Source organism: Anopheles gambiae, chromosome 2 (genome assembly GCF_943734735.2).
Source record: "Anopheles gambiae chromosome 2, idAnoGambNW_F1_1, whole genome shotgun sequence".
Lineage (NCBI taxonomy): Eukaryota > Metazoa > Arthropoda > Insecta > Diptera > Culicidae > Anopheles > Anopheles gambiae.
In genome coordinates, this window is record NC_064601.1 from 8,133,196 (window position 1) to 8,158,038 (window position 24,843).

Consider the following 24,843-nt stretch of genomic DNA (forward strand, 5'->3'; position numbering starts at 1 on the left):
GCAAATCGTCTTTACGAGCAAAGGCGCCCAGCATTAAACCCCTTTCCCTGCCCTCGTAGCCACCCCGCGAAAGCGATGGAAAGACAAGAACACAATAATCTGGCGAGCATCTTCTGTGCGCTTGGAACCGGTCGTCCTGGACCACCTGCTTGACACACACACAAACGCGCGCGCGCGCGAGTGGTGCGGCTCCTAATTCCCACCCGGGACAAAACCGGTATGCGACGAAAGGTATTGTGTTGCGCTAGTGGTAATAGCGTGATTTGCTCGCAGGGACCGCTGGGATGCGATGTGTACGTTGATGTTAAGGGTGCGCGCACCGTGCTCCATCATTCATGCTGAACAATTCTCAGGTGTCATCGGAATGCTCGCGTGTCTCTGTGAGGTGAAAAACGGAAAGCAATTCGGTGTGCGGTTGCTTCCAGCACGCTAGAAATGTTTCACCCCGTGACGACGACGACGACGAAGACCGCTGGGTGCGGTGTGTGTATGTTTTATACGTTGTTCTTGCGTCTTATCAGCGTGTCTAGCGTGTGTGAGACCACTGCTTTTCTTTCTTCAAACATGCTTGTTTCACTCGGCTTGGAAGTGGTTAGAGCCTGGAGTCCTCCGGTGGGACTGCGAGGGGTTGGAAAAAACATCCACCGGGACACCGGGATTGTATGACGTAGAGGCGTGGAAAGTTGCCAACGCGCCTGACTTACTAGTAAATCTTCATTAGAAGGTTCACACACTCACACGTGCAAGACAGCCGCAACGTCATGCTCCGCATCGTTCTCGTCGCCGGCAACGTGTGGCCGGTGCGCTGTTCGGTCGGATAATGGTCGGGTGTTGAAAAATTGCAGCCCAGCTCAGCCGCTACCGGCCAATTTATTTGAACGCTTTGGTGGCTGCGTGCGTGCGTGCGAACGGGGCGTGCCGGGACCGGGGCAAAGAGCGAAAAACAATCCAATTTGATGTATTGCTTTAAGAAAATTGTTGTAAATCTAGCAAAACGTTTGGTTTGGTGCCCGCTATCTGATTTCACGCCTAATTGGAAGCTTTTGTGAAACGGTGAAGATTAATTGCGCTGCCAACGGTCAAAACGGGGATTTCCAACATCACGGCTTTGTGCAGTGCCGCTGTAGTGACGCATGTGTCCAAACGTCATCCGCAAAGATCAAGCAGCAGTTTTTCTGGGGAAAAACATTACTTTCAGACATGTTGACCGGCAAAGAGTCATGGCCTGCTAATCGAATACATTAGCGATTTTAGTTGCAGAAAACTAACAAATTTTTTTAATAAAAAAAACAACTAGTACGTGTGGCATGTCCCATTTGCAGTTACTATCTTAGTCATGGAAGTGATACAGAAACCTGTATTAGCACATAAAAATATCTAAAAAAATATGAATACTTCCCAGGCATTCAAAATTATCCCAAACCAATCCCGTACCCGGTATCGGATAACAAAGTTAAACCCGGCCTGGAGCCAAACCCACGCAGTATGCGAGTCCCCAAAAGTCCCCGGCATTAAACGGATGCCTACAAACATTCAGGGAGGATTTCAAGAAGATGTATGGGGAAGAATATGGCGCTTGATAAGGTGATATTTTTCTTGATCTTTCTTGAAATATCAAATATCCTTAAAAAGTATCTAGCAAACGAAAGAATAATACATTTGTGTTTTTGTAAAGCCGCTCCAAATAATAGCTGATAAAACTCTACAGTAGCGACAATCACTAACACGACAGTAGACTAAAGCATAGTTTGGTATGGAAATTCCCATGTAATTCAGAAAAAGAACAAGCAAAAAGAACAACACTTACCATCATCACTTACCTGTTATCGTGTGAAGAGCATGCTCTGCTTGTACCTTAAATTTTTAATCAAAACACACTTTTTCCCACCAGCAAAGCTTATCGATGAGCGTAAAATCTTGCGTTTGTCGACTACACGCATTTAGTGGTTACATTTCTGGGTTGAAACACTTCCCAACGTCCTTTACCGAAATCTTCGTCTGTAAGATTATCATATCTACGACTCCTTCTCGTTCCTTTCTGTGGAGATCCCTTTCCCTTGTAACACGCTGCCCTCCGAAAACAAAAGGTCCTGTTGTGTGCTTTGCAAATGCTCCATTACCGAGGCGCAACACTCTGGCCGCCCGGTTTAGCAATAATTTGCCCCATTCTATCGCATCGTTCGATGCCCTTTTGGTTGTGCCATTTTTTTGCTTTTGGTTGTTGTTGTGTCGCCACACATCGTCCCATAAACATTGGACCAAACGACCAGACGCGTTCAATGTTCCCCGGAGAACGCACTGCTTCCGTGTTAGGGTGGCTTGTTATGCACAGGCACGGCTCGGATGAGCACGGAGGGCAAAACACCCGAGTGTGCACTTAATTGTTTTGGCAAATAATATCGTTGCTGCCACGGGATCAAAGTACCAGCACACAGTGTGTGCGTGGGTTTTCTCTGAACAGGGAGTCAAATTTTGCACCCTAGCTGTTAAGTTTCGCATTTCATAGCCGAGGGAGAAATAATTAGCCAACCAGCCAACCAGCCAGCCGTGGAATGGTGAGAACACGGCGTGGCAGGAGCGTGGGGACTAAAGAGGGCTGAAGCAAAACAACGTCAAATGGGGGGTGAGTGAGGGGTGAAGAAGCAACGCTAATAAGATAATTTGCTGCATGGTTTGCACTCGAACCCGTGCATCGATGCATAATGTTTCATCTTTGGTGCGCGGAATGGATAATGAAGCATTTGAAACTCGGGGAAAGCATGCCGCTGATTGGTGGTAAATATTTATTCCTCGCGTTTCTCTCGTGCTAGTGCTTTGTGGCGCGAAAACACTCGCTGCACGCTTACTTAACTGCATGTGCATGTGCGATGAATTAAAACATAATTAACAAAGTGTTCGATGAATAATGCTCTAGTCACTTGTCTATAGTCATTTGAATGTGACAGCGGGTGAGGGAGCGGTTGCTATCAATGTAATTTGTATAGTGTTTAGAATTCTATAGCATGAGGAAGGTAAAGTATTTAAGCTTTTATCAAAACAACCATATGCTTATACGGAATATAGAGGAATTTACACGGCTCAGTGTGCGGCCGATCTGGTGGTACAGTCGTCAACTAGTACGACTTATCAACATGCCCGTCATGGGTTCAAGCCCCAAATGGTCCGTGCCCCCCTATACGCGTACGACTGACTATTCTGCTATGGGGGTAAATCAATAAGTCAAGTCACTGAAAGTGAAACCCACTATTGGTTCAGGCAAGTTCTTGTCCGACACCAGTTATTGTGCCAAATAAGAAGAAGAAGAAGATATATGGTTCAGATGCGACGAAAACCGAGTTCTTCACCGTTCCAAGGGGAACACGCATGGGAAGAGCAAAACATTCGGGGGAACTCGAGCATACCATAGAGGCGTGTACGGATCAAAACAATTGTTTTACTAAGCGATAGCAGGTCACCGAAACAACGTTATATCTAAGGTTACCTGCTATCGCAACAAGGATAGAGATCTGATTAGAAACGGAAAATCAACCACTGATCAGATCTTCACCATGCGGCAGATCTTGGAGAAGATTGGCAGGATACAGGCATTGCCAGCTGTCTCCTATTCAACTTGACGCTAGAGAGGGCCATCTGGGACGCGATTGTGGAGACTTCTGGAACCATCTCCCATCAGTCAACCCAGATCCTGGCATACGCTGAATATATAGACAACATTGGTCTGCGGCAGTCCTATGTAGCAAAAGCCTACCAAGGAAATGAGCAGGTGGCAGGGACCCTCGGAATGTAGATAAACGAGGCAAAGACCAAACTGATGGTGGCAATATCAGTGGCCCTACCAATAAATAATCGCAGATAGATAGATAGGTGAACGCAGTTTTAGGTCGTCGAAGAATTCACCTATCTCGGGTCAAAGGTCAATGACGACAAAAGCATGGAAGTTTAGTTGCGCGTAAGGATTCTGACTGCCAACAACCGGTCATTCTATATCCTGAGAAAGCAGATCACCTCAAAGAACCTGTCACGACGGACCAAGCTTAAATTGCTCTCATTTAATTGACCCCATATGCGTGGAAGGACAATGGAGAAGCCGTTATAACGACGAGCTATACGAGATGTACGGCGATGTCACTGTCGTGAAGCGTATCAAGTTCACCAGACTCCGGGCGACCACCATTAAAGCCAGGATAACGGATTGGTAGACGAAAACGGATAACGGATTGTGTTGGAACCTTACAACAGCAAAATAGGATGGTTCCAACGACCTGTCGACATATGCGTTAGGAATTGGTGAGAGAGGAAAAGAGATGGGAAAAAGAGAGAATAGTTGTAAGGAAATAGGATAAAAAGATATTTACGATATTTACAAACGAACTGGCGGAATTAAAAGAGTTTTTTTTTGACAACAGCTAAAGTACAACCAAAAGGCTTTAACGTGTTCGGCATTAAATTATTTTTCCCCTTCCTTTTTTTAACAGATTGTCTAGAAATTGTGTATACATTATGTTCCAAAGTACCCAGCATTGTTCCCGAAAAAAGCAAATCACACATGTATTTGCCCTTTTTTCTTCTTCACCAGTTTTTCAACGCAGAAAAATAGGCATTTTCAGTTTTGCGAAAGACTGTTAATAGCTTCAGCGGGTTTCCCAACGTTTCAGAGAGAAAGGGCGTAAGATACGACCTGGTTTTGTTGTTTTGTAGAAGGACAACTCATCGATTTTGCATCATAACAATGCATCGTCCCCGAAAGTCCATACTGAGAAAGTGTTTTCTGCCAAAACAATACACGAATGTAATCAAGCAACTAGCCTTTTCCCCCGGTGTTACATCCCATAGTTTCTTTCTGTTCCCTGAAAAACACAATATCACTCTCCAGGGACGTCGCTTCCAGTCAATTGAGGTGGCAATCAAGAAGAATTCGCTTACAAAAAATGTTTCGATGACTTCGAAAGAAGATGGCATTCGTGTATTGCTTGTAATGGAACCTATTTTGAAGTCGGCACAATAAATCAACGAATTTCAACAATTCTCTTAAAAGCAATCTTAAAAAATGACGTGTTTTCCATTTTTAGCCCAACTTTAGTACCTCTAGCACTATTGTATCAATTCTTCAAACATGTTGGGCATCATTTTAGAGTATATTTCGCATAGCCATTGTATCCTACTGCTCTAATCCCGTGATTGAATTCAATTAGTTACCGTTTTATGAGTCGTTCTATTTTCAACAGCAGTTCTTACACACTAAATGAATCTGTTTCATCTCTTGTAAGAAAAAAGAAACAGCCGTACCCTATCTATCATACCCAATTTGAATGCCACACGCTCTCACCACCGAACACATACCCGTACACACAAACAATAAACTTTTAAATCGGAAAAAGGAGCAAAAGCAAAATTCTCCTCCACCCAGCGAAGCGCTGCACTGCCATGTGGAAAGTTTCGTTTGGCGCGTGCGACCATTCAAGCTGGTCAAATTAATTTTGTATTCTGCTGTGACGCTTTCCCAGGAACGGGTGGGGTGGCGCTATGTGTGTGTGTGTCAAGAAGTGCCCAAAGCGGACGATAGCTGCTTATCGCTAAACAGCTGCCGGAGGCTTTTGGATGGCTGATGAAAGTCAAAGCAGTTTTCGTTCCGTTTTTTTTCTTCCTCAAAGACGGACTCCAGTCCATTTCCGGGCCGGATTGCCTAAATTAAATTACGGCAACTCGAGGCGGAGCGAGCGGACTGGAGGCATCAAAATGTCGGCTTTAAAGCGTGGCTGTTTGTGTTTTTTATTGCTGGCCAATTTTCGCGAGATTGCTGGATTGTGTCGGCAGCGCGAAAGCTCCGTTTCGCTGAATCGAATTTTCACGCGTTTACTACAAAGACGCTGTGCGAATGTCTTTAAAGTGGTTGGCTTTGCAGGCCGCCGTGCGAACGGAAGCGTTAAAGAGCGCTTCCCTCTCGGTAAAGCTACATGATAAATCAATTGCATTCACCTGCACCGAACAATAAATTAGCATCGATCGAATGCTACGCACTGGTCAGATGGGTAGGCGCAATCGGAAATAACCGATGAACGATGAATCCAATTAGCGGCTTATAAAAGCACGAAACCGTGCTTTCTGCTGCTTGTGGCTGGCCATCATTACAGCTTCCAAGAAAGCGCGCGGTGAAACCAACTTCACACGTTTGTGCGGCCACAAATCACATAATTTGCTCCGGCACAACGGCACAATGGCACCACACCTCCACCCCCTCCCCCTTCACATTACAGTCATCTGTTTTTACTAATCCACCAGACGCGTATTGGCGGCAAACAGACCGGAGGCCGTTTCTTTGTGCTAAAAACGGGGCTAGCGACCGGAAGCTCGAACCCGACCAGCGTACGCACGAACCAGCGTTCGTTCGCTCTTATCACCATTTCCATCCCGCCAGTTAGCGTCGATCGATAGGCGCAATCAACGCAAATGGGCAGCTTGACGCCGCGCCGTGTTCCGTGAACTGGCTTCCGTCCGCTCCGGCGATGGTTCGTTATGGGGTGGCGTGTGTTTTGTTTTTCACCAGGCTGCCGGCGGCAAGCATAACGAGCTGTTGTACCTGTGTGTACCGCTCCCCGAAACTGATACGTTTTAGGCAGTGGCAGAGGGCCGATCCGGTCGCACAAGCATCCTTTGCTGGACGGAAATTGTGTTTCGATGGTAATAAGATTCGAACGGCGAAGCATTGGAATGCGGGCAAAGGACGCCCTTACGGCTCGCCGGGACTTGAGTCGAGTCGAGTCGAGTTGCGTGGAAGCGTGTTTTGAGTTGAGCGAAAAACATTCATACGATCCGGAGCCTGATGTCGGTGACGTACGCGCGCCAAAAATTCTTCACCAAAAGTCCGACAGGATGGAGACATTTTTCGAAGATGTAAAAAAAAAGACATGGAAGGGAAGCTTACCCCTCATTCCAATTGCCTGATGAAAAGGTCAGTCATAAATGCTAACGATGCGAGGGAGAGGATGGAAGACTTGGGCAAGAAAGGGAGGACGACTTTTATTCACTCGATTCATCTTTCACCTGTGTAAAAGAGTGTAAACGGAGCGTCCCCAACGTTCCATGCGTTGAACGCAAAAGATTAATGTTGCCCGGGCCGCAAAAGCAATGCCGGACACATTGCTGGATGCTTTTTTTTTCTTTCTTTCTCTGCTCATCTTTGGTCCCGCATGTAGGTCCCGCCTAGAGCATGGAATGTTGCGCAAACATTTGCCAAGCGGCTCTAGAGTTGCTCAACGGGAGGGTTTTGAATGCAAAATGTGAAAAAGCAGGAATTGCTTCAACTGTCCCACGGGGAACTGGTACAGTATTTAGGACTGGGATGGGGTGTCTCCTTGGGAACAATAAATAAATAAAAGGAAGAAAGTAGGGAAGATGTTAATAAAAATGAAAAAGATATCATCGTCATGGCACGATACTGAATGTGATGACCTAAGGGTGCGTAAATCTATTTAATTTAAATTCAGGTTATATATGTTAAGCACTGCAACTTCGGAACAGTCTCACAGATAACCTGCTAGCCACTGTCTCGACATCTACTTTAAAAGGACCCCTTTTAATAAGCTTGGGATGTAAACCGTAATGCAAGCATTGGGCAATGATTAAACCCTAAAGAGGTTGGTGTGTCCCTCAAGCATTGTAATACTTTTATTGACTTCTGGGAATAGATTAAATCGTTTTGGATTTTGCTGTGTAGAAAAGTTATCAGCGTTAAAAAAATTATAATTTTTCACCACTCAAAATAACTTTAATAACTTAATTTTTTATTTTCTTATATTTATTTGTTTAACAACTCAATAACTTAGTATTTTTATATTATTATTTTCTTAATGCTTGATAAGGAAATGGTAAATATTATTCCCTGATATGTTTTACACAATGGCACATGTAAAAATAGAAAAAAACTGTATAGCATGCTGTTTCAAACTGTTCGAATCATCAAGATTGCATGGTTTTAGGCGCTATAACGATTTGGCCCGAAAGTAGGCAATTCACATTACACAAATGGTGTCCTTTTCCTTTGCTATTGAATAATAGCAGACTTATTGGAAGTGTGGCAGCTGTGAAGCAAGATATATTCTAGGATAAGGATAAATATTTCCGCTCGACGATCTCACGAAGCGCCGAATGGTATTATATTGATATTTAATAATACCACGAATATAATAATGCTATATATATTGTGCATCTCACGTACATCGTCCAACTGCGCCTTTCTGTAGCACAAAACGGCTGTGCCGTTCCAGCGACAAACGGATTGCACTGGCTGCATCCTTTCCTGGGACTACCATAATAGATGTGTTCTTCCGCTTGGAATGATTTTAATTTTCTTTCACCCGCTGCAGTCGCATACACAATGTAACCGAGGCGCAGTCTCCCCCCATACTACGCACGGCTTATACACGATGCATCCTTCCACCGCTGCGAACGCTTGTTTAGCACAAAATCAATGAACGTACGCCTGTGTCGTGGTGGCTGGAAGCTTTCTGCTAATTACGAGCGTTGCCTTTGAGCAAACATGTACCGAGCAGCAGGCAGAAGTTGCTGTTTGCTTGGCTGCCTGTAAGCGTCGAACAAGATCGAACGCGTAGGAGGAAAGTGGACGCGACCAATACCTCGAAAATGGGGACCGAAACACTGATCCACCGCGTGCCGGTGTCTGCTACTTTGCGAATGTATGAATATTCATGCCGACGACGTTAACACAGCTCCGCTCTCTGTCCCTCTCTCTCTCTCTCTCTGTCGCAGACTGCCGTGCAGTCTTTCGTGAACGAGTCTGGAGTCTCATCCGTGTCCCAGGCCGAGGTTATTCTGGGCCGATCGGATTGTGCAAATTGCAACGCGAAAGGCTAAGCGTTGCGGTCGTATTTCATACCAACGGGCCAACCGACGAACGGCAGATGCAAAGAACTACGCCATGCTTCAGTAATATATTTATACACACACATACTCACACACACACACATGACCTCAATTACTTCGGGAAATTGAAACTGGATCCGACGCAAAATGGTGACCGAGAAAGGGGGTGGAGGTGGTGCATCGCAGCCCGAATGCCCGAGGTTACAAAAACGATTAATCCGCCCGGTTCTGCTTCTCGCCGGGACGATGACCCCATCCAGCTCCATAAAGTCATCGCGTACGTGGGAGGGCGAAGTAGGAAATAATACACACACATACACACATTCAGAGCTTATTTGTTTTATATTAACGTCACTTTTATTAGAATTTTTTCATCCAAAAAACAAAATAAACTAGTAAAATAATACTTTTACAGTAGAGAGAGTTCCGAGCTTCACAATGTTTAACTTCTCGTGTTTTTTTTGCTTTACTGCACACTCACACCAAACCACATCCACACCCACTCACACACGCACCCAGTGCCTTTCCTCCTCTGTCAGTGTGTGTGTGTGTGTATGCGTGTGTGTAGTATGTTTGTGTGTTTGTGTGCTCATTTTAGGTTTTATTTGCTAGCAATTGCGGTTGCGCGCCTGTGATTACCGTACTGTTGGGAGTTGTTTTGAGACTTTTATCTGCTTTGCATGACAAATCCTACCATTGTTTTGTAAGTTTGTGTTTTTTCTGAGAGTGTGTGTCAGTGTGTCTGTTCTGTGTTGTTGCTTTTTCTTTCCACATTCATCTCCTTTTGTCTTGTCTCTCTCTTCTTTAGTTTTCAACTACGATCCGGCTGTGATTGTGTGGTGTGCGTATGTTTTGCCTGTGTGCTACTTTGCTTGTGTGTGTGTGTGTCTTATAGTGGAAGTAGTATTTGAAAGTTTAGTTTTATTTTTTTTGCGGCATTTTTAGTTCAATTTCGGCGGTTCAAAACGCGGTTAGATTGAAAAAAGTGTTGGTTGTGTTTTGAAACGTTTCTTCACTTTTTCGCTCAAACCACGCTTTTCGCTCTGTGCTCTGTTTTGCTCACTCACGTTACCAACGGTTTAGTTATAGAGTATTGGGAATTTATGGTTTTTAGGTTTTGTTTACTTTCAAGAAATTATTGTTTTGTTTTGTTTCGTCATTTCTTTAATTGGTTAAGAATTTGTGTTTACTTTCCTTTCTATAACAAGTTTTCTTTATGCGTTTGTGTGCGTATCAAAGTGTTTAGTGTAATTTCGGTGTAGTTATGTGTAGGTGTGCGTATGTGTGTGTGTGTGTTTTTTTTTAATGCTCCTCGTATTACTGCGCCACACCTTGCCGAATTTGTTTTAATTTTTGTTTTTTTGTTTTGTAGTAAATTTTAAAATTTCTCTTTATACTTGTATACACGACGACGGAAGGATGGGAAGGGAGGAAAGAGGGAAGGAGCAGGATTTTGAGTACTTTTTTTGCCATCCTCATCCTTCTTTGCGGGTCGAAATCAAATGAATCAACGACAAACGAACGTTTTTATTTCCTCGTAAATGGATTCGTTAAGAGTTGCGTTACGTTTTTAATCTCACTACAATCGGTATGGTTTGTTTAAACGCCCGCGCGCGTGTGTGTTTGTGTGTAGTTTTATCTTTAGTTTTCCTGTTTTATCTCCTTTTGTTGTGTTAAATGGGAAATGGGAGTTGCTTTTTTTCCCCTGTCCCCTTTTTTGTGTTGTTTTTTACTATTTATTGCCCCATTTTATTTATTTTTCTTTTTCTACCACTTGGAAACGCCAGAAAGGGTAGAAAACTTGATTCCAATACAGTTGTGTTGGATTTGAATTTTTTAACCATGTTGGGAATGTGGCGGTGTGCTTCTCTTCTCATAAATATAGAGTTGTCGTATTTGTTTTGGGTTTTAAATACGTTACATGTTTGTTTGCTTGTTTTTCTTTGTGAATTTGTGTTTCTTTGCGCTTGATTATAATTGCTTTTCTCGTGTGTATGTGTGTATGTGTGTTTATGGTACTGGGCTCTAGTATAGAGCTATATTCTTGGCTGATTGTGCACATTTGCCGCCCTAGGTTGATTTTTCATCAAGTTTCTACCGGAGCAAAACGTTTCTTTGCATCGCATTACGCATGTGAACGTTCGGGTTGCTATTTTCTTCCCGTTCCTCTGTAGTAGCGTACGATTGTGTGAGTGTGTGCGTGTGTATTGCCAAACCATACTGCATAGTATGTGTCAGAGTGTGTATATGTGGGTATGTTTGCGTGTCTGCTAAAACATGAAAATGACTCTAACGTGAGCGTTCCAAACATATGTCTTAAGGTTCGGCGATAATGTTACTAGATGGAGGGTGGTGGTGGCGTAATGCAAATGTTTGGATAATTGTTTCACACTTATCCATCAACTTGGTAATGGTGTTGTGCTTTATGCTTTGTTTCCGATTCGAGAGACAGTTACGAAATCATACACTACATACAACGACACAGTGCTTCCAAAGAGAAGCTCCTCGGCTTCAACTCACGCCCGAATCCATGCAGCGAAACATTCCGGGTGCAGAATGGTTGGTGTTGGATAGTGTTTTAAATTTCATTTTTAACGCTTTCCATACTCCCCGTGTCAGTAGTTTCCTACGTGTTACTATTAGTGTTTGTGCCGGTGTTTGTCTGTTGAAGGTTTTGAAAAGCTTCACTTTTTCAGAACAAAGTGCGTCTTCTCTTTGCATGTATTGTTTGCGTTGTTTTGTTGTTGTTGTTGTTTGTGTGCTTTTTCCTCAGCGATCTTCGCTGCACATTACAAATCAGACGAAGGCGATTTGGCATTTGTGTCCGCGGTATGCTATTTTAGTGAATAATTTTCCAACACTTGAAGCTTGAATTAGCTTTGGAAAGAGCAAACAAAATCACAACTCGATGAAACAAAAGCACAATAACAAACGAAAGCTCATCCCTCTCATTCGCTCTCTCTCTTTCTTTCTATTTCTCTCTCTCTCTCTCTCTCTCTCTCTCTCTCTCTCTCTCTCTCTCTGTATCTCTCTTTCTGGAACAGGTAAAACCATATGTAACAATGGAAATGTAAGTATGATGATATAAACTTAATACACTAGATAATTACAAAACAGTTCCCTAACCTCAAGTACACACAATTAACAAATGTTTTCTACTCGTTTGGGAAGTTTGTTTTTACTCGGAACCGTTTCCGTAGATGTGAAAACCATGTTCGTTTTCTTATTTTTTGTAGCCCCCAATGGTTTTCTCGACAAGTGAATGAATTTCAACAAACTACCGCCTCTTCTTCCATTGCTAGTGTTTTCTTCTCATCTGCTTCTACTCTTTTTTGTTTTTTGTTTTGTTTTGCATTTCTTTGCAAGAGCTACCCATCTTTTAACCACTGTGTATGTAGGTGTATGTATGGGCATCATTACGTTAGCTCTTTCTGTCGGTTTGTTACCATTACAACCATGTTTTACCATTGTTGGAAATAACATTTAACCCCCGTTTGCTCGAATATCCCTAGTGGAACACCTCTCTTTCTCTTTCTCGCTTTCTTTCCGCAGGTCTCTATCACCCTGGGATGTTCCGTGTTCCATTTTCATAGAACAATGTTCAAATTGCTAGAAAAACGAAAAACGAAAAATCCACACGAAAACACATCGTTAAATATTACTGCTTTTTTTGTTTGTTTGTTTGTTTACTTTCTCTACACCCAATTTCAAACCGTAATAAGTTTTCACCTATGTATTTTTCTTTAACTTCGTTTGTTAGTTTACTACGCCTCTCACCTCGAAACTGTCGTTTGGGTTTTCTAGCCTGCCTGTGTTGTTCTTGCTGCTTTTGTGTTCAACTTTCTTTGAATTGCAGTTCTCTTGATTTTAAGTTTCCTCTTTTTTTGTTTTCATTTCGTTCATTATTATTATTATTATTATTATTATTATTTAGCGTTATTATAATAATTATTATGAATTATGTTAACATTTGTTTTTCCTTTTTTTCATTTTCAGTTTATTTTGGTTAAGATTAAATCTAACTAATATTTCCACCTTTTCGGGTTTTGTCGTTTGCTTGTTTATTCGCTTCATTCTGTTTTGTTCACTCGCGCGCTCCAGTAATCGTTTGCATTTATTTGTTTTTGTTAGATTTTGTTGGTTTGTTTGTTGTTTGCTTGCGTTTAACGGGAATTTTTGTAACTTGGGATGGTTTGCTTTCGCACCTTTTTCTTTTGCGTTTTAGGGTTGCTAGTACATTTATTCTGCTTGCTTGTGTTAGTTCTTTTAAAAAGAGTTCTAGTTTGTTTCGTGTACGCTTTAATTATTATCTTTATAATTATACTCCTTTGCAGTAATTTTGTTGTTTGCTTTTTTGTGGTTTGTTTTTTTTTGTTGTTGTGTGTGAATGTTTCCGTTTTCTATCACTTCGTTTGAATTTTTTTGGTTTGGTTTTTTCTTTTATTTTTTTCCTTCTTCTTTCCGCGTCGGGTACCGACTTAGAGAACCGACCTGTCGGGTAGAAACGCGCATGACAACGTATCAAAAACAAAGTAGAGGGGTTTTCACGTTGTTGCAAATTAAACACAAGGTTGTTAATTCTGTCTCAAAATTTGCTACAAGAACAATGAAACTATCGCTTTCCCTTACAAAACCCATCATGAATATGTGTACAACGATTAACAAAAAAACATAACACTTACCTCAAAGACAAAGATTAAAGAACCAGTTCCACTAGATATTTACTATAAAAATGCTCTTTGGAATAACGTAACTAACGATGGGCGTTTGAAGAAACAAAAAAAAAGGGAAAAGCTAAGATTTGTACATTCAACCCCTGCCCTGCCTTTCACCGTCCACAGATTCCACCCATAACCGCTCCCGTTGCCAATTTGATTTGATTCGTTACTAAAACACTATGAACCGTCGTTTGGTACCATTTATATATACCCTTCCGGTCGGTGCCCCCACCAGCAGTAGCAGTTTGTTGTTTGTGCCTTTGAAACGGTGTAGCTTTGTTTTGTTTTGTTTTTTGTTTGTTTTGTTTTTAATTTGCGCCCTGTTTCCGGTTTCACTTCAGATCCAGCTCGCAGTCACATTCGCAATCGCACTCATCCTCCAAACAGGCGGGACATTCTAGCTCACTATCTTGTCAGTACAGCCAGGACACCGGGACCCACTGGGCGGTCGAATGCACCTTGTCGATAGCGTTCTCCAGCGTCGCTATCGTCTCGCCGATGTCGTTGTTGACGATGGTCAGATCGAAGAAGTGACCGTACGCCTGGCGCAGCATGTCGGACTCTTTGGCGAGCCGCTCGAGACTACCGTCGTACTGTGAATTGTGTGGCGCACAGCCCGAGTGGTTAGAAGAAGGAGAAGAAAAAAAAAAAAACATCCGCATAGCAATAATTAAAACAAAATCCCAATGACCCAGTGGTGCTTTGTTTGTGTAGAGGAAAAGCATACAACGACGAATCGAAATATTGTTACAGCATCTTAAACCGATAGGGACACTGATTTCGACAGCGGCGTATGAGTTTTGAGCAGCCATGAGCAACTGATGCTAGATAAATAAACAAACATATGCAACATACGGAACAGGCGGAGCATCTACTTACGTCGGCAATGTTTTGCAGCAGCGGCGCTGCGATGAACACAACGTACGGCGTAAATTCGGCTGTTCGAAGTATTTTTAAGGCCTGCGGTTCCACGTCCAGTATTGCCATCTTGCCGTCCGCGTGGATGCGTCGTATCGTCTCCAGCTTGGTACCGTACATCGCATCCTCGTGCGTACCGTACTCGAGGTACTCGTTGGCCGAAATGTCCGCCATCATCTCATCGTGTGATATGAAGTAGTAGCTTCGCCCATTCTCCTCATCCGGTCGTGGTGGTCTGGTGGTATCTGTGGGTATCGAGATGGCAGCCCCCCAACACAAAGTGAATGTTAGTTCCTCCGAGCAAGGGACACGAATGTTCCCGCTTCCCGTTGTAGGCAAGGCAAGCTTGCTCTCGGCAATCGGCCAACTTACGTGGTATTGGATAAGCGTATTTATCCGGATATTTTGCGATGAGCGTATTTTTGATATGACGTCGTCCTACGCCGTGCGCTCCGAGCAACACCAGGGTGCGTCTTTGGAACGCTGGATCGCCGACTGGGAACGAGCGTAACAAGACACAAAAGACATCGGGGCGTGTTAGGCACGGACCACCATTTGGTAAACGGAAGTGCTGCTGCAGTGAACAGGGCAGAGCAGGGTAGCGCACTACTACTTACTCGGCACTTTGACCACCTCCTCGTACGTTACCAGATCCAGCTGATCGAAGACCGCATTGTGTTTCGCCAAATATTTATCCCGACACTGTTTCTTTTTACGACTAAATATTGAGCAATTAACTACTTTGAGAGCACGGGAGAGACGTACCGGAGGGATGAGAAATGGGAGGATGGGAGAAGAAGAGCACAAGAGTTTGATTAGATATTTTATCGAGCCAGCATTTGCATAGCTGCTTTGATTAAAGCGCAAAAAATTGGGTTGGATTTAGAGAGAAAGAGATAGAGAGAGGGCGAGCAAAAGAGAGAGGTGCCAAAATTGGATACTTTTTGTTTTACTTCTTAGGGTACAGTGTATGGAAAATGAATTGAAGAAACACTGGAGCGGGTGTTCCAGGCCCTATGTGTCAAACTGCAAGTGCTCCAAAGTGAAAGTGTGTGTGTGAATGCAAAATGTACAAGCAAAATCTACTTACTATGGTACACACCAGAATGTGCTCTACAAAAAAAAAAAAAAACATACTTCTACGTACTACGAAGACAAAAAGATTGTGCAAAAGTTTTATTTTTGTAGAACGTACAATAAAATACATCTCACGTTCAACAAGAAAAAAAAAACAACGAAACAAAAATCTGATGAAATTGTTCTAAAAACTCATAACTACTATTTCCGGCGCACCAAAAGGATGATGGAGCAAATGGGGCAGTTGCTAAAAGCATTTGCTAAGCAATTGAACGACTCTAATGAAGCAAGAAATTCGTGAGTGAAAATTGTGATTCAAAACCCCTCGCGTGCACATCTTGGTCTGTGCCTTGGAGCTGTGCAAACCAGCCTATAGTTTGTGTGCAACTACACGAGCGTTCTTCCCTCAAATATCTATGCCGAACAATGGCCCCTCGACGACGGTCCTGTAGAACGTGCTGGAAGTGAAACCGAATCTTACGCTCCAGTTCTTCCCCGAAACGGATTATTCGATCGATGAAGAACACAGTCCGTGCTCTATTGTCACGTTCGACAGGGATAAAATGGCATGCTCAAGACGACACTACTTTCCCCCCTGTGCTCTGCTTAAGTGCTACAGCTTTGAATAATGATTATTAGACCTTCCTTTCTTTTGCGAAAGGTTTGCTGCCAGTGCTTCAACGAGAACGGTCACAAAAAGCACAATAAGCATGTGCGTGGCGGTGCAATCAACAGTCGTACGTTAGGGAAAATGTACAAGCGGACACGGCAAGAATGCTTTCCGATTTTGGAGTAATGGTCGTTTATCACCGAAAGGGAAGAGATAAATGACGATTCGTCTAGCGCAAGAAGGGTAGCTATTACTCAGCTAAAATCTTTGTAATATTGTGCATACAGCGCTATTCAAATGCTTTTGGCTTTGATCTTCCGGAATAAAGAATGAACTTTGCACAATGAAAAGAGAGCGCGAGGAACTAGATTGGAAAATGTGTACATGTTTTAATTAATTTCTTGCAGTGCACTGTTTCTTTCATACTATAAGCAGCCTTATAATACAAAATCTGATCATTTTATCATTCCAACGGACTAGCGCACAAAGTAATGTAATCGATTCAAAACTTCAAATCTACGATGGGAGATGAAACCATGTGCCATAAGGACGATACATGTGGCACTTGTTTATTTATCCTACAAAAAATGATTTATCAATATCCAAACCACATGTATTGAACTACATTAAAAATAATTGCAATGGATATATAGTCGCAAGAGACATATGAATTACTGTTGAATCGAGTACAATTACATTATCAGTGCACATTTAACATACTAATCAAAAACACATAGCATAGATCCAAGCATATTCAACATCTACCGTGCAAAATTTTAGAGCTTATCTAATACAAAATATGCAAACTATCTACATTACATATAGAATGGTGATTATGGTAGATAAAAACAATTAATATCAGCAAATACAAATGAAATAAATCACAAAAAATCTCAAAGAAAAAAATTACCAAAACGATCAACTAATATAAGAATCAAAACGGTGTAAAAAGCATGTCGATTTCACCAAAAGTAATTGGCAATGGACGGTAATGCATTTTTTTGTTTGTTTCAAATTTGCAACACATTGTCAGCAAAACGCTCCTGTACCTGTGGGTCCTTCACATCCTTCGGCCTGTGCAGAACAACCGGGTCCTGCCTCTCCTGTCGATGCACCACCGCGATGCACCGAGACGCAGGCGAAGAGAAATAATTTTTAGAAACAATGGTTTAAGTAACGTGATAGTGAGCATAAAGTTTTAAGATAAAATAGTTTTTTTTTCTGTTTGCGCAACGATTCAGTTTGTGAGCTAACAGCTCCTCAGTCTACTTTATATGCGTTTAAACTCGCTCCGGAAACGAACGAATCAACAGCAAAGTGTGGCATAAGCTGAAATACAGGAAACACGCACACACACACACAAGGGTGGACAGATTCAGGAACATAGACGAAAGATTGTAACGCTTTCAAAAAAACGTAGGCTTTTGTACAGCTTACAGATAAAGGTAGAACAGTTAGAAAGGAAAAATGAGTAACGAATTTACATCAGAACGATATGGTTTAAGCCAACACAACTTTAACGATACATGGTACAGAAGAGACGTAAACAATCAGAGAACAAATTACATTGGAACAATCATGAACAGAAAATATTCACTCTATATATAAAAACAATAATAGGGGCGGATAAAACATGAGTTAGAAGAGGAAAAACACAAATAGGAGAACGAGCATTAATCAGTTTACCATTCTCACATTAGTCGGAAATTGGAACACAAAACTGAAAGCGTATAGTTAGGAAACAAGGAAAAAGGTCACATCGACATACACACGAATACAAACATACAGACAGATAGGAAACAGAGCAGTAACGATTGCAACGAACACGGATCGCCATTACACAGTATGGATCGGACATGACGCATGACTAATTGGTGAGTGAATTTGTGTAAGTTTTGTTAATGGTTGTGAGCTCTGTGAGAACTGTAGTAACAATCTGGCAATATATGACACAGGTTTGGTCAGGTTTGTGCTACAAACTGGTCTGCTATCGTATAATTTATACATTATTGCAACAAGGGATTTAAAAAAAAAAAAAAAAAAAAAAATATATATATATATATATATATATATATATATATATATATATATATATATATATATATATATATATATATATATATATATATATATATATATATATATATATATATATATATATATATATTTACTTATACTATACACTTTACAATCTACTGTTGGTAACTGTTGGTGGCTATAATTTGCTTACTGTCAACGCGATCGATTTTAATTTTAATCACCATTTCCCGCCAACTAAGATTACCGCAGGGGTTGTTTAAGCTGTGAAATCGCTGTGTAAGCAAATTATAACCCCTTCACCAAGCGACCGAACGAATGCCAACGGCCAGTCAGCTCAGAGGCTTACCTTGTTCTTTGTGGGATTTGTCCGCCGATTGGCATGCGATGCGCCATTCCTGAAGCTCTGGTGAGGGTATCAATCCGGCTGAACCTCCCGCCGCATCATGCCTGGCCTGCCACCAATGATGATCGTCTTTGCTAATAATCTACAGAGAGACAACGAGTACGATAGATAATGAGTTAAAACGGTGAGTTAATGGAAGCCATCGCTCATCGCGGCTGGGACCAATTACTGACCTGTAGAATATCACCGACACGGAAAGCTATCCCTGCCTGCGCACAAGGTATCAGCTCGTCGTCCAGCGGGTCATAGTCGAACTGCGCTCGTACGAAAATCTGATCAACCAGAAATGGGTAGAGAGTGGAGAGTTTGATTGTAATGATTTGTGCATTGATTGCGAGGCAAGTGTGTCAATTAACATGTAATACAAATGATTATTCACAGTGTGGATGAGCGAAACGGTACAAAAAGGGAAACGAAATTAAACACAACACAAAATTAAAACAGAACAGTCGAGCAAAGCACATACGAATCGAATTGAATGGAACCAACACAGTACAGAGGTGAACCTGGGTCCACAAACAAACAAAATGAACACAGGAAATGCGAAATTGCCACCCGTGAACATTGAACATGATATGGTGTATTGGTTGCAAATGGGACATGACACACAAGAAGTGTAGTACCGATGAAAATACTTACTAAAACCGGTGCTGGTCTTATCCTGAATAGCTGCTCGCGTTTTGTGTGCATGTGTGCAAGTGTGCGGATAGAGAAGAAAATATGATATGCAAACAATCAAATTCATGTGCGTACGAGGGGCTGGTAAATTGGATTTCAAAAGTGGAACATATGTTTCTGCTGCTTCAAACAAATCGTGGGAATTGGGTTGCTTTTTTGTGTGGATCGTTTTGTCCGTATGGCTTGTGAAACGATTGAAGCTTTCAGGGAAGTAAATTGAGAGCCTCTGGAAAGGTGTAGGCGCTCGACACGATTACTGCAAAGTGAGCAGCAGTATCGGGCGGAACTGATGGGCTCAACCTACGCTTTTCTGTTTATAGAACAGCCTGCGTTGTCATTCGGCCGTCCTTTTAACGCCTACCTCCTACCCTGCAGTTACTCACCTCAACCGGCGGTGGGGCACTTCTATATGAAGGAACTATTTTAAAAGTAACAGAACCACGCGCGTCCCGCAGCAATCGCTGTAATTGACTGACTGTTTGATGCTGCACTGGCTGGCCGTTGATTTCCCGTATCTCGTCGCCGACGTGCAGCGTGGCCTGCCGGTGAATCATGCCACCGTGCATGATCCGGGCCACGATGCACCGGCCGTCCTCGGTCATCTTCAGCGTGATACCCTAAAATGGGGTACCAGAGAAAGGGGGGGGATGGGGGTCAATTTTGTTGAAAATTGAAACACGATCCATCGAAACGGGGCGAGGGGAAGAAATTGCAACCGTTGCGCTTACCATCGGTTCGTCCGTGTTCTTCTGGAACTGCACCAGCCGGACGCGCGTGACGTGCTGTAGCTCTCCGGCATCGCCGTTGTCGAGTTCATCGTTTCCGCCGTTCAGGTAGGGCGCGATCGGTGGTGGCGTTACACGAAGCGCTTCTTCGCCGTATACTTCCCTAGCTACCACGTCATGCGTGTGTAATAGAGCCTGGGTGGGAGAGGGTGAGAGAGAGAGCGGAAAAAGCACGCAACTATCAGTACGGGAGGATGTGATGTGTTTATTGGAGTGCTGTTAGAAGTGCAGCGAATTACGTTACATGGTTTGGGAAATGGAATAATGCACCAATGGAGCAGACACAGCGGAGCCGGTTGCATTTGGCAGACATGGACCAGCAAGTTCCGTGGCTCAATATATGAGACTAATTAGAATTTTAGATTGAGCGAAGTACGGATCAATTATGCATGTATTTAGTCTTTCAATACACTATTTCACATATTTTCCAAGTACGAGAGCATGTAAACTAGTTCCAATTTAACAGAGTTAGTAAAATAATAATTATTCAATTGTAGCCAAATCTATAATAACATCATTCCATTGCCAATTCAATTGACTGATCAACACACGACATGAACCACGAACCTACCGAACCACTTTTGCTGACGTTGATTCGGTTTAGCGGTGAAATTGAAACGCTGATTGGCACCGAACAGAAAGCTACTACTCGTGTCAAAAGTCAGCGAGACAGCTGTGCTGCACCGTACTGCACTCCATAATGCCCCTTGGCGTGTCTTTGCCGTTTACATAATTGCATCAGCTTCAACCATCAAACCAAACTTGTGGTAACGTTGACGCCCTCCTCGCCTTTTCGCAAGACCATTGCCTGCTTTCTGCTGAGACAAGCATCACCACACAGCGGCAAATAATAGAATTCAGCAAACAATTCTCCGCAGTGTGGATGGGCGCATGCATCGCGCGATCCCGTTACCATGCAATTCGTACGGCAATGCAGTATTGAACTTTCCACTGTGGTACCCGTGGTTGTTGCACCGGGCAAATTGCGCCACACTACAACAAAACGCAAATATCATCGATAAGGAAATGGTCGTCTCGAAACTGGAACAACTTTTTTCACCTGAGTAAGCATTCGTTCGGAAACTGCTCGTTGGAGTGGGTAGAGATGTGAAAAGATGGAATAAGAAAGGAAGCTTCTCGATATGCAACCGGAGAAACCAGAGCTAAAAAGCAAAAGGTTCGCTCGAACAATCTGACGGTACCATCTTCTATCGCTAGGGGATGATGGTACATTGTGGTGCAAAATTTGAACCGAGCAAATGAAGAGAAGGAAAGCATTGGGTAAGAAAACCAAACACACTGCCATCGAAATTGAATCCGCACTCGTCGTTGTAAAACCGTTGCCAGGGTACAACAAACTTCGCCTGACTGACTAATCTCGATTTTCATCGGTATGGACCGTTCATGTTTGATGCTCCGATTGCGAAAGCGACAAGCGCACAAAGTCAATTACACGCCTTCCAAAGCATTGAGGTCAGGCTATTCGATTGATTGAATAACGGCCTCTGGATTGTGGTGCGATGCGAGATCGGGCTTGGGCGGGCAGTCTCGGGAACTGGATCGTGTGCACAGTTGTTAGTAACGTTTGATACCGAACAAGAAAAAAAAAAATCCTTAGTGATACTTTATCATTTTCTTTGCCCAGGCACTTTTACTGCAAGAGAAGAAGTCAGCACCAGTACTTCACATAATGCATTAATGTGGGGTTTGTTCTTTCAAATCGGCTCTAGTACCATTAATTATCATTAAATCATTGCATTTATGGCTCAAATTTAAGTCTTTAGTATCACATTATAATCGAAAGCTCTTATTTGCTGCCTCTGTTTTACTGCCAACATCGTGAGCTTTTGTCATGCATGACGTCGGCTTTTGCGCTAAGTGGATGCACTCATCCTGCAATTTGCTTACTCCTCCAGTTGCTAGAGCAAGTGTCTGTGGGATGTAAAAATTACCATTTCAATGGAACTGTCAGCCATGTCTAGTATGCTTTCTTACCATATTAATAAGGAGGCGCACACTTGCGCCTTGCTTCAACTTAGATGCATTATATCGTCAGCATAAATCTAGACTTAAGACTTCACGACTCGCAAGAAGAACCGCATGGCCTTGGGCCGCTACTCTCAATCGATAATCTAAGAAGTGGCACATGTTTGCACGTTCCTGCGTTGAAAACACGTCTAAAGGACTTGTGCAAATATGGTTACCATACAATGTGTGTATGGTTTCAAAATTGGTAACGATATAGTCCGGCTGTCTGTGACAGTAAATAGTTGCAGATGCCAGTCCAACAGGAAATAGATGCAAAGTAAATGGCATCTTGAATTTTGCATCATTACAGAAGCGTACGGAAATCGAACTTGTAGCGAGTTTTGCAATGCTAACACAGTGTGCACGTAATGCAGGGCAAGTTATATAGCTTCAACGTTAGGAGGCACTGCAAACCATCTGGTTAACGTATCGTATTGAAATGATTTATAATTCCACACAGTTACAATACTGCATTGGGAGCACCGGTACGGTACACCGGGTAATGCTCCGGGAGTGGTAAAAAGAAGGGGAGAAGCGTACTGTCGCACCACCATAAATTTTCACCAAATGCCAAAAGTGGTTATGCAGCTGGAACGATCTGCTTGTTTTTTTGAAGGGATTGGAATATAGCACACCCAAGCTGTTGCGATCGTTAACCACATGCGCTTGAAGTGTACCTTCCGTCGGTGGTTATATTGTGTGGGAGTTTTCGATTCTTTTTTTTTAACACATCCACTCCTCTGCCTGGCTGATTTACCGCTTTGAAACGCATTTTAGTGATCCAACCTTTGACTTTGTAACAAAAACTTACACACTCAAAAAAGCTCTACGGCGGGGAGATGCGAAAGAAGCAAAAAAGAACATGACAGCTTAAAAATGTAATGCCACCCTCCGCAACAATGGCTGATTGAAAAAGTTTGTTTTATTTTTTGTTTCCACCCATATTGTTACAAGCGTTTGCTTGTTTTACTGCTGTTTTGCAAAGTTGAGCATACTTTTTTGTACATTTTTGCTTTTGTGAAACCAGAATGGTTGTTGACAAAATTCAACAACCGGGCGATCACCAGGCGCCTCCTCCGTGGGCTAGCTGGTGTACCAGGCGTCTCCATTTCAGTCTCAGTGACGGAACCATGGGTCTGCATCAAACGTTTTTCTCTGCTTTTTTTTTAATAAATGCCAAATTTTCAAAAGGAATAAGGAAGTATAAATACATGCAAAAATGTTCATGTGTTTTTTTTTGTGCGATCAGTATTGCTTTTGTACGCCCAATTCCCATTTACAAGCGACATAGCATAACGCTCATGCTTTATGCAAGACATCGTTCGTTTCACAATGACGGAAACACATGGAAACGGGTACAATTTACAAAACACAACGCTCAATTGTAAAATGTATTTCATATATACCATAAAAATGGATAAAATTCCCCCTTCCATGGTGAGCCATTGTACGGAAATGCAATCGGGAATAAATATCGTTCGTCAGTATAGACGGAACGGGGAAGGAGAAGCGGGCATAGCACTCTGTAGGGCAATAAAAATGCAACCATGCTGAAAATACTGATTTGCATTTCACGACGCAAAAGAAGAAGAATGGTGAGTAAATATACCATAAAATTCTCTTTGTCCTATTTTGTATTCGTTTTTGTTTTCGGGTTTTTTTTTCGTTATGGTTACTACTCGCTAGGAAAGATGAAAGGAAAACAAAATTGTATCAGGGCCAACGAAAACAAAAACTAAAGCACACAGAAGGCCCATAAAATTGCAACCTTTGAGATTTTGGCCACATTTTTTCCTTAATTTACTTAAGCTTAATCACAAACATCGGAACAAAAACGCACGGCACGGCACGAAAATGATAATAAACTGCCGGGTTGCGAAAGAGTTATTACGCTCATTATCATGATGAAAGATAATGCGGTTGGTTGGGCAGAGTTGCACAACGGAACGCAAAAGAGAGAGAGAGAGTGTGTGTGAGCGAGTATAAAAGAGAAAGAGAAAAAACCCTTCCTATGGAGACATCATCATTCAGTCGGTGCGTTTGTCAAACACGGACGGCACGAAAACATGCTGGCGCTTTGCCGAATGTAATAGAAAGAAGCTTAATATTTTCACACACCCTTGCAGCTATACGGATGTGTAGCCCGATCCATTAGCACCCTTTTTTGTCCACTCTCCTACAGTCGGAGCGTTTATCCCTAGCGGTTGGTTGCGATGTCGTGAATCCACTTTAGCGCAACGCCGAATTTTGAAAGTTCGCGTTATTATTGTTTTCGCAGCAGCCAAATGCACAGCCACTCGTACACAAACAAACTTTTCGCTGGTGAATGTTTATTTGGAACTGTTTTTTTCCTTTTTTTTTGGTAGGCATGGTGGGCCGTATTGTGCCGCGAGGAAAACATGAAAAGCTCATCACCGTAATGATCCATTAAGTACCAAGCTGGACCAACAAAAGCATCAAATCATTGTGTGTCAGTGCCAAAAGCGGGCATAAAACGTAATCTCATTGCGAGAAAATTTCTGGGAATTTTCAACACACCATTAAAAAAGGGCTTTGTATTGATGTATACAAGTTAGTTTGTTGACCAACTATTCTTTTAATTGGCTTGAGTAACAGTGGTATGCTTAGCAACTGTCCGGTCTAATTAGGTACCATAACATAAAACATAAGATATTTGCGTTAGACATTGGTTGAGGTTGGCTCTAC

At 42.5% G+C, this 24,843-nt stretch overlaps 1 protein-coding gene across 30 annotated transcripts in view; it reads right to left on the reverse strand.

Moving 5' to 3' along the window:
- Window positions 1–10,877: 10,877 nt before the first annotated feature.
- LOC4577273 (peripheral plasma membrane protein CASK) overlaps window positions 10,878–24,843 on the reverse strand; it is a 197,169-nt gene continuing 183,203 nt past the window's right edge. For 11 of the 30 annotated variants that reach the window (XM_061643788.1, XM_061643790.1, XM_061643800.1 and 8 more), the window contains 10 exons: window positions 20,053–20,244; window positions 19,708–19,941; window positions 19,284–19,315; window positions 18,820–18,925; window positions 18,590–18,728; window positions 17,253–17,306; window positions 15,134–15,256; window positions 14,889–15,011; window positions 14,478–14,761; window positions 10,878–14,191 (listed from right to left, as the gene is read on the reverse strand). In XM_061643788.1, coding sequence (XP_061499772.1) covers window positions 14,012–14,191; window positions 14,478–14,761; window positions 14,889–15,011; window positions 15,134–15,256; window positions 17,253–17,306; window positions 18,590–18,728; window positions 18,820–18,925; window positions 19,284–19,315; window positions 19,708–19,941; window positions 20,053–20,244 — 1,467 coding nt within the window. In that variant the 3' untranslated portion in view covers window positions 10,878–14,011. The remainder of the gene's footprint in view (window positions 14,192–14,477; window positions 14,762–14,888; window positions 15,012–15,133; window positions 15,257–17,252; window positions 17,307–18,589; window positions 18,729–18,819; window positions 18,926–19,283; window positions 19,316–19,707; window positions 19,942–20,052; window positions 20,245–24,843) is intronic. The other 19 variants (XM_061643792.1, XM_061643793.1, XM_061643801.1 and 16 more) reach the window with 9 other exon arrangements.